Source organism: Psammomys obesus, unplaced genomic scaffold (genome assembly GCF_907164565.1).
Source record: "Psammomys obesus unplaced genomic scaffold, mPsaObe1.curated_primary_1811, whole genome shotgun sequence".
NCBI lineage: Eukaryota > Metazoa > Chordata > Mammalia > Rodentia > Muridae > Psammomys > Psammomys obesus.
In genome coordinates, this window is record NW_026585895.1 from 44,828,630 (window position 1) to 44,844,293 (window position 15,664).

At 41.7% G+C, this 15,664-nt stretch overlaps 1 protein-coding gene across 1 annotated transcript in view; it reads right to left on the reverse strand.

The window, feature by feature from the left end:
• The window catches only part of LOC129671114 (olfactory receptor 50-like), a 15,939-nt gene extending 2,396 nt beyond the window's left edge, over nt 1–13,543 (reverse strand). Inside the window, exons 1-2 of the mRNA XM_055599736.1 lie at nt 13,373–13,543; nt 760–798 (exon numbers count right to left, since the gene is read on the reverse strand). Coding sequence (XP_055455711.1) covers nt 760–798; nt 13,373–13,543 — 210 coding nt within the window. The remainder of the gene's footprint in view (nt 1–759; nt 799–13,372) is intronic.
• Between the last annotated feature and the right edge of the window lie 2,121 nt (nt 13,544–15,664).

The window sequence follows — 15,664 nt, forward strand, 5'->3', positions numbered from 1 at the left end:
TATATATATATATATATATATATATATATATATATATATATACACATATATACATATGTAGAAAAATAGAAACAGTGTTAAATGTATTACTGGTATATGAAGTCCTCAAAATGTTTCAATTTTTTTTTAAAAAAAAGGGGGTGATTTAAGAGTGGAGTGTACACACCTTTAATCCCAGCACTTAGGAGGCAGAGGCAGGCAGATTTCTGAATTTGAGGCCAGCCTGGTCTACAAAGAGAGTTCCAGGACAGCCAGGGCTACACAGAGAAACAACAAAACAAACAAACAAATGAACAAACAATGAAAGAGACTTAAATAAGAAGTAACAAAATATTTTAGCTACTTTACTATTTAATAGTAGCGATTGAATTACAATTAGGGAGGGCTGAGGGCAGGGATCTGAATACAATGTTGCTACAGGAGTTAGGTACAAAATACCTGTTTTATGGTCAGACTGCAAGGGCTAAAGGCAAACAAGACAAAGCTTTCCTGCCATCCTCTGAAGAAGTAGACACAAAGATCAGTGTGCGAGAAATTACTGCATGTAGAGTTTTGATGTGCTCTACACTCCCAAGTTTTTAGTGCATTCAGGTTCAAGATGAGCTATTTTCAATAGAAGTAACTGCCATGCTCTGGTTTTTGGAGGAGGAAATGTCAGAGACCAGTAGTACATGCCAGACACACTCCCATCGGCACATCCAAACACAATTATAGCACTGTCATGTAAAGACTGTACCTGCCCTTACTGAACACACTTACCTTCATCCACAAGGTGCCCGCTGATTCTCCCATTTCTCCCTTAAAGGCGAAGAGCACAGTGAAATGGGTAGTCTCTAGGAGGCTCAGGGTTCCACCGTGTTTGAGCAGGTTTATAATCAAACCCAGACAGGGTGGTTATGCCATACCATCACATTTGCACTTCCTAATATAGTGAGTGATGTTAGCTTGAACAACGGAGAAGACGCGAGAAGCAATGCCACCACCCTCAGCTTCCAACTAGAGACAAACAAGCTGTAATGACTGTGTTTTCCCTGGCTCCCCAGGGAAGAAATCTCTTACTGAAGCAGGCGTAAGGGAGTTCATCTTTGATGAACAACAATAATAACCACAAGGTGGCCATTAGGAAATTGGCAGTCCCAAAAGTTTGTTACCTTCTGAATTTGCGTTGGGAAAATGTGGTCCCGAGTTGTATTGTGGAATAAAGTAAGCTGTAGAGTGTAGTAACTAAAGCAGCTTTTGAACCCACGTTACCTATTTTTGAAACTTCGTGTCTTTATTAAATGTGGGGGAGGGTTGCGTGCCTATGAGCGCAGGTGCCCACAAAAGCCGGAAGTGGGTGTCAGGTCCCTGAGACCAGCAGGTGTGTGCTCTCTGATGTGGTGCTGGAATTGAACTCAGATCCTCTGCAAGAACAGAACGTGCTCTTAACTGCTGAACGGTCTCACCAGCCTCCTAACCCCCAGGTTATTCCGAAAGCACTATGAACACTGTGCCTTCATGGTCTAATTTTTAAAAGTAAAGAAAACTATAGCTCATCATGACCCTGGAAAAAAATAAATATTTCTATAAAATATCATTCTCTTGCCCAAGACTGATCCGGGTTGTATTTCATTGTACATTTCTCATAACACTATTAAATAAGCATTTCATGTGTTTTCAGATTCAGCCCTGAGAAAACCGATCCAAAATCTATACCATGCAACCCCAACTTCATTTCTTTAATGCCTGGTAGAAAATTAATAATGTGTACTTACGTTTCCAGATAAAGACCTGTAAATATTATGAATATTATTGATATAGTTTAAGATGATTTTCTAAATTTTGTTTTATGTACATGAGTGATTCGCCTGCAAGAATGTCTGTGCACAGTGTGTGTGTCTGGTGATCATGAAGGCAGGAAAAGGATGTTGGATCCCCTTGCCCTTTGAACTGATATTTGAATAACAATCGTTTAAAGACTTAGACTGTGAATATGCTGTATGAACTATAGTCATAGCAGATCATCTTTTGCCTTGAAGAAAATGCTTACATTTGACCTGCCTAGAGCTGATGTAATGTTGTTCTCAGACTGAAATTTTTCATCGCACCTCCCTCTTTCCCTACATTCGTGAAGTGTTTAAGTTGGTGAGTCTGTGAATTAACAATTGATGCTGCTACTTTGAGATACCTGGGTTTTTACCTTCTCCTCTAAACCAGGTTTATTTGATCCTTCTTAGACTTGTCTATATCTTGACCCAAAAATATCTTATTATTTAATAACAAAGTACACTCATTTTGCATATACAACAAGTCAGGACACACACAAAAAGATTGTCCTAAATTCATCCGTTTCTTTTAGGTTTTCTGATTGACAAGTTGTTCATAATGTTTTCTGATAGTCTTCTTAATTCTACAGTATTATTTTAAAAGTCTCCTTTTCCATCTCTGATTTCACTTCTTCATCGTCTCTCTTCCTTAGGAATTATTCTACCAAAATGTTCGTCACATATGTTTAAACCCTTAAAACCACAATTTTCATCTTCATGTTTTATATTTTCTTTGCAGTGTCTATTTCACTTATTTCTGCTCAATTGATGCTAAATTCTTCTCTTTCTACTAATTTGGGATTTGGTTTGTTCTTGCTCTTCTCATTCCTTGAGTTGCATCATCAGAATATTTTCTTTGATGAGTTTTTAGTCTTCTGGTGTAAACACTTCTTTTTTTTTGCTAATAATCACAATAAATTGCCTCTTGTAGAGTTCTTGGCTTGTGAAGTCCTATAAATCTATAAACTTCAAAGGCTACTGCCATTGCTGTCGGTAAGACCCTATTGCTGAAGGCCATGTACTTGGGTCAAGGAACATCAAAAAACCAAGCTGTCACTCAGTTGGAAGCTTTTTTCATGCTTCATCATCATACCAGCTTTCACAGTTCTGGAAGACTCTGTGCATGCTACAGAAAGAAAAGAAATCTTCAGTTTTACCCATTTGTGAACCCTATAAACTACAATAACAACTAGACTGCCCTCTCGTGAAATCCTGTCACAAATGTTACGGAAGTAACCAAACACTTTCTAGTTGAATGTAATTTAACAATCTGAAAAAAATTAATCTGTATTATTGTGGTGGTTTGAATAAGAATGACCTGGATAGGCTCATAGACTTGAATACTTGATAGGGATTAGGAGATGTAGCATTGTTGAAATGTAGCATTATTGTAGCTTTGTTGAAGGAAGTGTATCACTGAGGGTGAGCTTTGAGGTTTCAAATGCTCAAAGCCAGGCCCAGTGTCTCTCTCTTTCTGCTGTCTACCAAACCAGATGTAAAATTCTCTGCTGTTTCTCTAGCACCATGTCTACCTGCATGCTGCCATGTTTCCTGCCGTGATGATAATGGGCTAAACCTCTAAACCTGTAAGCCAGCCCCAATTAAATGTTTTCCTTTATAAGAGTTGCCATAGTCATGATGTCTCATCACAGCAACAGAAGCCCTAACAACAAAGACAACTGTTGTATATATCACTAACTTATTTTTTTCTTGCTCCACATTATTCCATAATATAAACAGAAAATGATCTAATTAACATTTGCCACCTCAGAAATGCTTGGATTGGGGGGGGTGGAGTTTCCTATAAAGATTCCACAGTATTCCACAGTTGAGGAAATGTTACTATAAGAGAAAATAATACAGAGTGGCTTCATAACAATGAACAAACCTAATTCAGTAACTTAGATGAAGAAAAGTTTACTTATTCTATATATTTATGGAAATAAATATGTAATTATATTTATAGATGATGCATCTTTTAAGTACTTTTTGCATGACATTTGTTGAATACAAAACTTACTTTAATGGTTTTATACCAGTGGGTGAAGAACTTGAAACACAGCATATTATTCAATTATATTTGTCTTCCCACAAAGTAAGACATTAATCCATAGCATCTAAACAGGTAGTCTGATAGTGCTTTTTTTTGAGACAGGTTTTCTCTGTGTTTAGCCTTGGCTGTCCTGAAACTCACTCTGTAGACCAGGCTGGCCTCAAACTCACAGAGACCTGCCTGCCTCTGCCTCCCTGAGTGCTGGGATTCATGGTGTGCACCCCCACCACCCATCGGTGCATGTCTTTTAATGAAAGCATTAAATATGTATCTACATAAGAAATAACATTTATTCCTGTAAATTCATGATGCCATTAGATTGCAAAACAGGGGAGAAAAGACAAACTATTATAAGTGCTTCATAATTGGTGTGAGAAGATATTACACTGAGTTTTGATCTCATGTTACATTAAAAACAAACCAGCGGGCGGGGCAAGATGGCGGCGCCGGGAGGACTCTCATTCTGAGCAGCAGTACGGCAGGATTGGCACAGTGACCAGCAATCAGAACTCGAGGCCATAAAACACAAGTGATTGTGTTTCACAGGTGAGAGGATACCCCACGGTGGGGGATTCAATCAGCTTTAACTCACCCGGCTAAACTGCGGAAGAAATTCTGGTTCCGCCAGGCGCTTGGTCGCCAGCCCAGAGCTATACGCCAGTGTGACCTGGTCACTGTCTCAGACTGAACTGTGGGCCCACAACACCACAGACTGGATTTTCCAGTCAAGAGATAACCCCATGGAGCAGGAAATGATTGGGACCGACCTTAGGTCACCCAGACATCCCCTGGAAAAGACTCGGGTTCTGCAGGCATCCCAGGAGCCAGCCCGGAGCCAGAGCTGGGGACCCAGGCACCTGCACAGAGCCCTTCCTGTGCGCCTGATTCACCACCTCAGATAGAACTGTGGGCACCAGGGCACCAGGACACCAGAGACTGCATTTCACTGTCAGGTGCAAACCCACAGGGAGGGACGGCTGGTCTGATCTCAGAGCACTCAGCTGACACCCCCACCCCAAAAAGGTCTCGGGAAAATTATCCAGTTTAGGCAGACGCCCAGGCTCCCAAAGGCCAGAAAGGCGGAGCCATGGGCGGGTGTCTGTGCCTGTGGGTTCTACTCGTCACCCCAGACAGAACAGCAGTCCCCAAAGCAAGGACTGGGTGTCTCTGGCAGGAGGAAACCCCCAGTGGGGGGGATCATCAGGTCTAACGCTCAGGACACCCAGCACCAAAAGACTTTCTGGATTCACACAGACTCTAGGCTCTAGCTTTCTAATGCAGGCAGGAGCGCTGTGCTCAGCTGCCATTATTGAGTACCCCTAGGGCACTGGGGCACACAGCTGCATCCTCAGACCTACAAAAGCCAGAGAGCCATTACAGCAGCCCTCAGATACTGTGCCAAGGATCAACCAGTTATCCCTAGCTAGACTGACAAAATTGTGGGAATCCTTGGTCCTTCAACAGGGCTGCACCCACAGCGTCTGGACCAGAGCAGTGCCTGCAGCTGCCATCCCAGACAGGGACACACAGCTTCTGGTCCAGAGTGAGGCACCCAGCCTCCAGACCAGAGCGGCGCCCCCAGGTGCCAACTCAACCTAGGTGCACATTCTCCAGGCCCAGAGTGGAGAACTCAGCCTCTGGCCCAGAGACTTGCTGGACACTCCTCTCACTTTCCCGGACAGAACTGTGTGCCCCAGGATAACAGACTGAGTTTCCCTGTTGGAAGAAAACCCCACAGCTAGGGAATCAGCAGCTTCTTCAAGAGGACTGTACCTGGAAAACTGTAACAACAGTAGCAGCTCACTAAATTTATAACGAGAAACCCAGCAGTGGGGCAGCTGTCTTGAGAACTTCTATGGGTAAGAGGAGATCCCCCTGCCTAACAAAGACCACAGCTACTACTCAGGGCTATAAACCTGGGGTGAGCAGTGGCAATTCCTGAGAAACACTGGCCATACAGTGACCATAACCAAAAAGCAGAGGAGGACTCCTTCAGGAAAAATCATCTTCCGGCCAAGGGGATTCTCCCTACCTCAGGACTCCAGGAAGCACAGAAACTAACAGCCAACACATAAAACAGCCCAATAGGGAGAGGTCAGCATAAAAGCTCAACCAACAAAAGACAGAGCAATATGGCATCTCTAGAACCCAGCCATCCAGGGGCGAACAGCCCTGGACAACGCAGCATAATAGAAAATCAAGAAGATGACCTTACATCTATGCTGATGAAGAGGTTAATAGAGGAAACAAATAAAATACGTAAAGAATTAGAGGAAGATAAAACCAAACAGATCATGGCTATCTGTAAAGAAATGGAGGAAGTTAAAGACAAGCAGATTAGGGCCATCCATGAAGAAATACAGGAAGATGCAGCCAAAGAGTTTGTGGCCTTCAGAGAAGAAATAATTAAATCACTGAAAGAAGTAAAAGAAACAGAGTTGAAGGAACTAAAAGAAAAAGAGGAAAATACAATCAGACAGGTGAAAGAAGTAAACAAAACAACTCAAGACCTGAAGATAGAACTGGAAAAATTAAAGAAAACACAAATGGAGGAAATAATGGAGAGGAAGAATTTAGGGAAGAAAACATGAACTACAGAGGTAAGCATAACCAACAGACTACAAGAGATGGAAGAAAGAATCTCAGGTGTAGAAGATGCAATGGAAGAAATCGATGTATCTGTCAAAGAAAATGTTAAATCCAAAAAATTCCTGACACAGACTGTCCAAGAAATCCAAGACAATATGAAAAGACAAAACCTAAGAATAATAGGTATAGAGGAAAAAGAAGACTCCCTTCTCCAAGGCCCAGAAAATAATTTCAACAAAATCATTGAAGAAAATTTCCCCAAGTTAAAGGAGAAGCCAATAAGAATACACGAGGCCTACAGAACACCCAACAAATTTGACCAGAAAAGAAAATCCTTCCACCACATAATAATCAAAACAGTAAGTATACAGAACAAAGAAAAAATACTAAAAGCTGCAAGGGAAAAAGGCCAAGTAACATATAATGACAAACCCATTAGAATCACACCTGACTTTTCAACAGAGACTATGAAAGCCAGAAGGGCCTGGACAGATATCATGCAGACCCTAAGAGAACACAAATGTCAGCCCAGGCTACTATACCCTGCAAAACTCTCAGTCCTCATAGACGGAGAAAACAAGATATTCAATGACAAAAACAAATTTCAACAATACCTACACACAAATCCAGCATTACAGAAGACACTGGAAGGAAAAATACAACCCAAGAAAATTAGCTTCTGTCAAGAAAACACAGGAAATAATTAACCTTACTACAGTAAAACAAAAAGCAACCAAGCACACAACCTTATGACCACAGCCAACATCAAAATCAAAGGATCTAACAGCCACTGGTCATTAATCTCTCTCAACATCAATGGACTCAACTCTCCAGTAAAAAGACACAGATTAACAGAATGGATAAGTAAACAAAACCCAGCAATCTGTTGCATACAAGAAACACACCTAAGGCACAAAGATAGACATTATCTGAGGGTAAAAGTTGGAAGACGACTTTCCAAGCAAATGGACCCAAGAAACAAGCAGGAGTAGCCATTCTAATATCTGATAAAATAGACTTTCAACCAAAGTTAATAAAAAGAGATGAGGAAGGACACTTCATACACATCAAGAGAAAATTCCACCAAGAAGACATCACAATCCTGAACATCTATGCCCCCAATACAAGAGCACCCATATTTGTAAAAGAAACATTGATAAAATTTAAACCACATATAGATCCCCACACATTAATAGTAGGAGACTTCAACACCCCACTCTTAACAAAGGACAGGTCAACAAAACAGAAATTAAACAAAGAAACAATATCTCTGACAAAAGTCATGAATCAAATGGACCTCACAGACATTTACAGAACTTTACACCCAAACACAAAAGAATTTACCTTCTTCTCAGCACCTCATGGAACCTTCTCCAAAATAGACCATATAGTTGGTCACAAAGCAAGCCTCAACAGATACAAGAAGATTGAAATAATTCCTTGTATCTTGTCTGATCAGCATGGAATAAAGCTGGACTCCAACAACAACAGAAATAGCAAAAAGCCTACACACACATGGAAACTGAACAACTTGTTACTAAATCACAGCTGGGTCAGGGAAGAAATAAAGAAAGAAATTAAAGTCTTCCTAGAACTCAATGAAAATGAAGACACAACATACCCAAACTTGTGGGACACAATGAAAGCAGTGCTAAGAGGAAAGTTCATAGCACTAAGTGCCTTCAAGAAGAAATTCGAGACAGCTCATTCAAGCAACTTAATGGCCCACTTAAAAACTCTAGAAAAAGAAGAAGCAGACACACCAAAAAGGAGTAGACGACTGGAAATAATCAAACTCAGGGCTGAAATCAATCAATTAGAAACAAATAAAACAATTCAAAGAATCAATGAAACCAAGAGCTAGTTCTTTGAGAAAATCAACAAGATCGACAAACCCTTAGCCAAGCTAACTAAAGGCAGAGAGACACCACCCAAATCAACAAAATCAGAAATGAAAAGGGGGACATAACTATAGACACTGAGGAAATCTAAACAATCATTAGGACTTACTTCAAAAGTCTATATGCCACAAAATTTGAAAATCTAAATGAAATGGATAATTTTCTTGATCGATTTGACTTACCAAAGCTGAATCAGGACCAGGTAAATCAATTAAATAGCCCTATATTCCCCAAAGAAATAGAAGCAGTCATCAAAAGTCTCTCATCCAAAAAAAGCCCAGGACCAGATGGCTTCAGCGCAGAATTCTACCAGACCTTCAAAGAAGAGCTAACTCCAATTCTCTTCAAACTATTCCACAAAATAGAAACAGAAGGAATATTACCAAACTCATTCTATGAAGCCACAGTCACCTTGGTACCTAAACCTCACAAAGACTCAACAAAGATAGAGAATTTTAGGCCAATCTCCCTTATGAACATTGATGCAAAAATACTTAACAAAATACTTGCAAACCGAATCCAAGAACACATCAAAGATATTATCCACTATGACCAAGTAGGCTTCATCCCAGGTATGCAGGGATGGTTCAATATACGGAAATCCATCAATGTGATCCACCATATTAACAAACTGAAAGAAAAAAACCACATGATAATCTCCCTAGATGCTGAAAAAGCATTTGACAAAATCCAAGATCCATTCATGTTTAAAGTATTGGAGAGATCAGGGATACAAGGCACATATCTAAACATAGTAAAGGCAATATACAGCAAGCCTATAGCCAACATCAAACTGAACGGAGAGAAACTTAAAGCAATCCCACTGAAATCAGGGACAAGACAAGGCTGCCCACTCTCTCCATATCTCTTCAACATAGTGCTGGAAGTCCTTGCTAGAGCAATAAGACAGTTGAAGGAGATCAAGGGGATACAGATGGGAAAGGAAGAAGTCAAATTATCACTATTTGCAGATTATATGATAGTATACATGAGTGACCCCAAAAACTCTACCAGGGAACTCCTACAGCTAGTAAACACCTTCAGCAAAGTGGCCGGATACAAAATTAACTCAAAAAAATCAGTAGCACTCCTGTATACAAAAGACAAAAGGGCTGAGAAAGAAATTAGAGAAACAATATCCTTCACAATAGCCACAAATGACATAAAGTACCTTGGTGTAACCCTAACCAAGGAAGTCAAAGACTTGTATGAAAAAAATTTCAAGTCTCTGAAGAAAGAATTAGAAGAAGATATGAGAAGATGGAAAGATCTCCCATGCTCATGGCTTGGCAGGATTAACATAGTAAAAATGGCCATCTTACCAAAAGCAATCTACAGATTTAATGCAATTCCCATCAAATTGCCAACACAATTCTTTACAGACCTGGAAAGAAAAATTCTCAACTCCGTATGGAATAACAAGCAACTGAGAATTGCTAAAAACAATCCTCTACAATAAAAGATCTTCTGGAGGTATCTCCATCCCTGATCTCAAGCTGTATTATAGAGCAACAGTTATAAAAACTGCATGGCACTGGCATAGAAACAGAATGGTGGATCAATGGAATCGAACAGAAGACCCAGAAATAAACCCACACACTATGGACACCTGATTTTTGACAAAGATGCCAAAACCATACAATGGAAAAAAGATAGCATCTTCAACAAATGGTGCTGGTCCAACTGGATGTCTACATGTAGAAAAATGAAAATAGATCCATACTTATCACCCTGCACAAAACTGAAGTCCAAGTGGATCAAAGACCTCAACATAAAACCAGACACATTAAATCGGCTAGAAAAAAAAGTGGAGAATACCCTAGAACTCATTGGTACAGGAGAAAACTTCCTGAACAGAACACCAACAGCACAGGCTCTAAGAGCAACAATCAATAAATGGGACCTCATGAAACTGAAAAGCTTCTGTAAAGCAAAGGACACCGTCATCAAAACAAAGCGACTGCCTACAGATTGGGAAAGAATCTTCACCAACCCTCTATGTGACAGAGGACTCATATCCAGTATATATAAAGAACTAAAGAAGCTGAAAAGCAGCAAACCAAGTAATCCACTTAAAAAAATGGGGAACAGAGCTAAAGAGAGAATTCTCTGTAGAGGAATATCGAATAGCAGAGAAGCACTTAAAGAAATGCTCAACCTCATTAGCCATTAGGGAAATGCAAATCAAAACAACCCTGAGATTTCACCTTACACCCATCAGAATGGCCAAGATCAAAAACTCAAGTGACAACACATGCTGGAGAGGTTGTAGAGAAAGGGGAACCCTTATCCACTGCTGGTGGGAATGTAAACTTGTACAACCACTCTGGAAATCAATCTGGCGCCTTTCTCAGACAACTAGGAATAGCGCTTCCTCAAGATCCAGCCATACCACTCCTAGGCATATACCCAAAACAGGCTCAAGTACACAAAAAGGACATTTGCTCAACCATGTTTGTAGCAGCTTTATTTGTAATAGCCAGAAGCTGGAAACAACCCAGATGCCCCTCAAATGAAGAATGGATGCAGAAACTGTGGTACATCTATACAATGGAGTATTACTGAGCAATGAAAAATAAGGAAATCATGAAATTTGCAGGTAAATGGTGGGACCTGGAAAGGATCATCCTGAGTGAGTTGTCCCGGAAGCAAAAAGACACACATGGTATATACTCACTCATATAAACATACAACATAGAAAAAAACCCATTAAAATCTGTACATCTAAACAAACTAAGCAAAAGAGAGGACCCTAACTAAAAATGCTCAATCCCCATCCTGAAAGACAGAGAGGATAGACATCAGAAGAAAAAGAAAACAGGAAACAACCTAGGAACCTGTTACAGAGGGCCTCTGAAAGCCAGAAGAAGAAAACAGGAAACAACCTCGGAACTTTCCACAGAGGGCCCCTGAAAGCCTCTGCCGTGCAGACTGTCAAAGCAGATGATGAACCTGATGGCCAACTGATGGGCAGAGTGAATGGAATTTTATGTAAGAAGTGGGAAATAGTAAGAGCTGGAGAGGACAGGAACTCCACAAGGAGAACAACAGAACAAGAAAATTTGAACACAGGGAACTTCCCAGAAACTCATACTCCAACCAAGGACTATCCGTGGAGATAACCTAGAACCCTGACAATGCAGCCACTTCTGATAAGAACTGATAGACTAAGATCAGAAAGAAGGAGAGGAGGACCTCCCCTATCAGTGGACTTGGGGAGGGACATGCATGCAGAAAGGAGGGGAGGGTGGGACCGGGAGGGGAGGAAGGAGGGGCTTATGGGGGGATACAAAATGAATAAAGTGTAATTAATAAAAGTTAAAAAAAAGTCAAACTAAATATAAAAAAAGTAAAATAAAATAAAAATGAGATTTATACTAATGGAAAAAAAAAAAAACCCAGCACCATGTATTTCAAGGATTTAAAAAACTGAAGGCAAGTTTCACATTTTTACATAAAATACTCTACGCTGTCAATAAGAATATTACACAAATGAGTTTCTTCTTAAAGTTTGGTTTTACCAGGCAGTGGTGGAACAAGCCTCTCATCCCAGAACTCAGGAGGCAGGGGCAGGCAGATCACTATGAGGCTGAGACCAGCCAGGCCTACAAAGCAAGTTCCAGGACAGCCAAGGCTGCATAGAGAAACGTGTCTCAAATAAATGATAGGTAGATAGATAGATAGATAGATAGATAGATAGATAGATAGATAGATAGATAATAAGGTTGATTTTTATTTAGCTAAAAACAAACTGCAAAGGGGAGGAGGTCCTCCCCAATCAGTGGACTTGGAAAGGGGCAGGGAGGAGATGAGGGAGGGAGGGAGGTTGGTTTTAGGAGGGAATGAGGGAGCAGGATACAGCTGGGATACAGAGTTAATAAAATGTAACTAATAATAAAAAAAGGGAAAAAAATACAATCTCACAGAAAAAAAAAAAAAGATTTGCTAGCCCTGTCCTCAGGACATTTTATATGGGGTTTAATTCCCCAAAGTAGTATAATAACTGAGTCCTTTTAAATAAGCTATTGTTATTCTATCATCCTGACTACTGGTAAAATTGGCCATATTTCTCATTCCGTTGTGTTAAGGTTTTGATTCAAGGAACTCAGTTGACTTCTATTTTTCACAGTTACAATTCTCTCTTGCCTGTCTCCATATGTAAAGTGCTCATTATGATAAACATGTGAGCTAAAAGACACAAGTTCTCTCACAGCCTCTCTGCCCTTCCTGTTGACATGTCCCTTCCTTGCTGCTTAGAACAGAGAGTGGTTTCTATCTTCAAGGCAACGTCCTCAAAGAATCACGTTAAGGTCAAGAGCATCAAGCCATACTGGAGAACACATCCCAGCATACTAGCCCCACTTTAATGTGAATTCTACATCCTGCTCTGATGACGATGAGCAAGGATATCTTCAGCTATAGAGTGGAGGGAGGATGTTTTCTTTCTTTCTAGAAGACACAAAAATATGGTGGAACAACTGGAGTTGTCAAGATGCTCTTTGTTATAGGCTGATTAATTGGCTAATTGTCAAACGAGATAGACATATCCACAGACTTCTGTTCACAGCTCCTGATTATCAGATGAATTCTAACTTGTCAAACCCTGGACAGGACCTGGGGAGCAGTTCCACCATCCTCACCTCCAAATTAAAGGCAACCAGGGTATAATTACTGCACGGCCTTTGACTCCCTTTGGGGAGCAACTACTAGTGAAGGAATTATAAGAGAGTATATTTTTAGAAAAAATGTTAATAATAACGACAAGGCAGCCATTAAGATCTTAGTGCATCACAGATCATTGTCTTCTAAGTTTCCACTGAGAAATGTGTTGAGAGTCTACGAGTAATAACATAATGTTAATTTCCTACGAGGGATGTAAGAAATAGAACTGAAGATGTATGATGTTGATTTAGAAACAACTTTCTAAGGCGGTGGGTGGGAGCAATGAGAAGGAAAGGCCAGGACAACCTGAGTGCAAGGGAGAGCTTGGGGAGTTGTTTGCTGAGGCTGTTGACTACCTCTACCTTTCCCAAAGATTGTGGACAATGAGGAATGTCTAGTTTCCAGTAGATGTGGAGAGTTTGAGACATGAGTTCAACCACTTTGGGGGTGAAAGCCAGGTCATCGTCAGTTTGGATGATCTCTGGTATCCTGAACTTGGGGATGATGTGTTCCAGCAGAGTTTGGGCCACCATGCCCACTGTTTCTCTGAAGGCGGAGAATGCCTTGGTCGGCCCTGTAAAGGTGTCAACAAGGTTAGGAGATAGCGAAGCTTTTTATGAGCGGGCATGTGGATGAAATCAAGGACTGTCCTTGGAGCTGGTGTAGAGGATAACATTTCTGGAGAGGCCCCTGTGGGTTGGTCTTGACACATGCCTGACAGGAAGTGTGGACCCTTGAAATATGGGCCCAGAGGTCAGTGGGATTGAAAAGGAGCTCTAAAAATTGGAAGAGGGCCTTAGGGCCGATGTGTAGGCTCCAGTGAATGTCAGAGGTGATGGAAGGAGCCTGCTTCTTGGGAAGCATAAAGCTGTTATTTAGATAAAGCCATCCGTCTTTGCCTGTATGGCCCCCTTGCCAAGGAATTTGTCTCTTTCCTCTGACTGGTACTGAGGTTTGTAGGAGAATGTCAGGAAGAGGATGTGCCCTGAGGGTCTGGAGGAGCTGGAGGCCAAACCCTGAGCCACTGAGTGAGCTCTGGCATTACCCAGAGCCACTGGGTCTGTGGAGGTCTGGTGCCCCCAGCAGTGAATTATGACTACCTCTGCTGGGAATTGGAGAGCCTCCAAGAGCTTGGCTATAAGGAGACCATTGACAGCCAGAGTGCCCTTGTTGGTAAGGAAACCTCTTTCCTTCCATAGGACAAAGTTACTAGAAAGGCATACTTTGAATCAGTGTGATTGTTAACTTGTTGTCCTTTGGTAATATGAAGTGCCCTGGTTAGAGCAACTAGTTCAGCCTTTTATGAAGAGGTTCCCATTGGGAGGTTGTTTGCCTCAATCATTTCAGCAGAGGTGATCACAGCATCTGCCTCCTGATGGGCTCCTGAGTTATCTGTAAGGGAACTTCCATCCACAAAAACAGTGAGTTGTGAAAATGTGAAAGGTTAGTCTGAAGGGGCTGGGTCAAGGTGAATGTTGGGCTTCCACAGCCTCTAGGCAGGAGTGGAAGGGGTGTCAGAGGAGGATGAAACAGGAGGAAGAGTTGCTGGGTTTAGAGCAGGGTTAGGGGCCAAGATGACCTGGGAGTTTTCCAGGAATAACCAATGAAAAGTGAAAGAAGCTGATCTGCCGCAGTTCGGGTCTGTAGGTCCCTCAGAGTGTGCACCTGTTTGGAGGTGAGGGTCTTACAGCCCTGGCTAAGTTGAATGTCAGAGTATATGACAGTGGGAAATCGTTGAGCCTTAGATGGGAAATGGAGTATCTCTGGGAGCCAAGATAACTTTGAAATAAAGAGTTGTCCCCCTGGGACAGAGTGGCTGTGAAGAAAGAAGTCAACTATGTATTGGGAAAGTGTACCAGAATTAAGGTCAAAGGTGGAGAGGTCCCAGGCCAAGGCTCGGCCAAAGAAATGTGGACTATCCCAAAAGCCCTAAGGGAGACCTGTCCATGCAAGCTGACTCAAAGTGACTGAGGATATCAAAGCCAAGTAAAGGCATCAGGCAGATGGGCATGACCAGAAGAGAATAGGAGAAGAATCATCTGGCAAGAATGCAGGGGAGCAGCAGAGTCTTAGAACAACAGAACAGAAATTGGTGATGGGACAGTGAGACCCGAGTGAAAGGTCAAAACAGAGGAAGTAGCTCCCATGTCCACCTGGAAGGTGACAGACTTACCTGCTACCTGGAGTGATACCCTGGGCTTGGCAAGGGTGATGGGAGCACCATCAGTTCTCTGCTAGGCCAAGGATCTCAAAGGCCGGAAGGATTTGAGGTGCCTGTGCTGGTAGGGCTGGAGCTCCGAGGCATGGCACAGAGGACAAACCCACAATGAGGCACTTCAACTTCCATTGGCCTGGCCATTGGCAAGTAGGGCATGGCCAAGTGGTTTGTTGAGGGTTGGGGCAGCCGCCAGGGACCAGTAGCCTTCCTGGCCACATTTGAAATAGGCCCCTGGTGGAGTTGACTTTGGTGGACTCCAGCCGAATTAAGTTTGGTGATCTTCCTCTGTTCCCTCTGTGGGATTGCTGTTGGCCTCCAGGCAGCTGCCAAGGCTTGGGCCTGAAGCAGTTTTGTTTTGTTTTCTGTTTTGTGTTTTTCTTACTTTTTTCTTTCTTTCTTTCTTTCTTTCTTTCTTTCTTTCTTTCTTTCTTTCTTT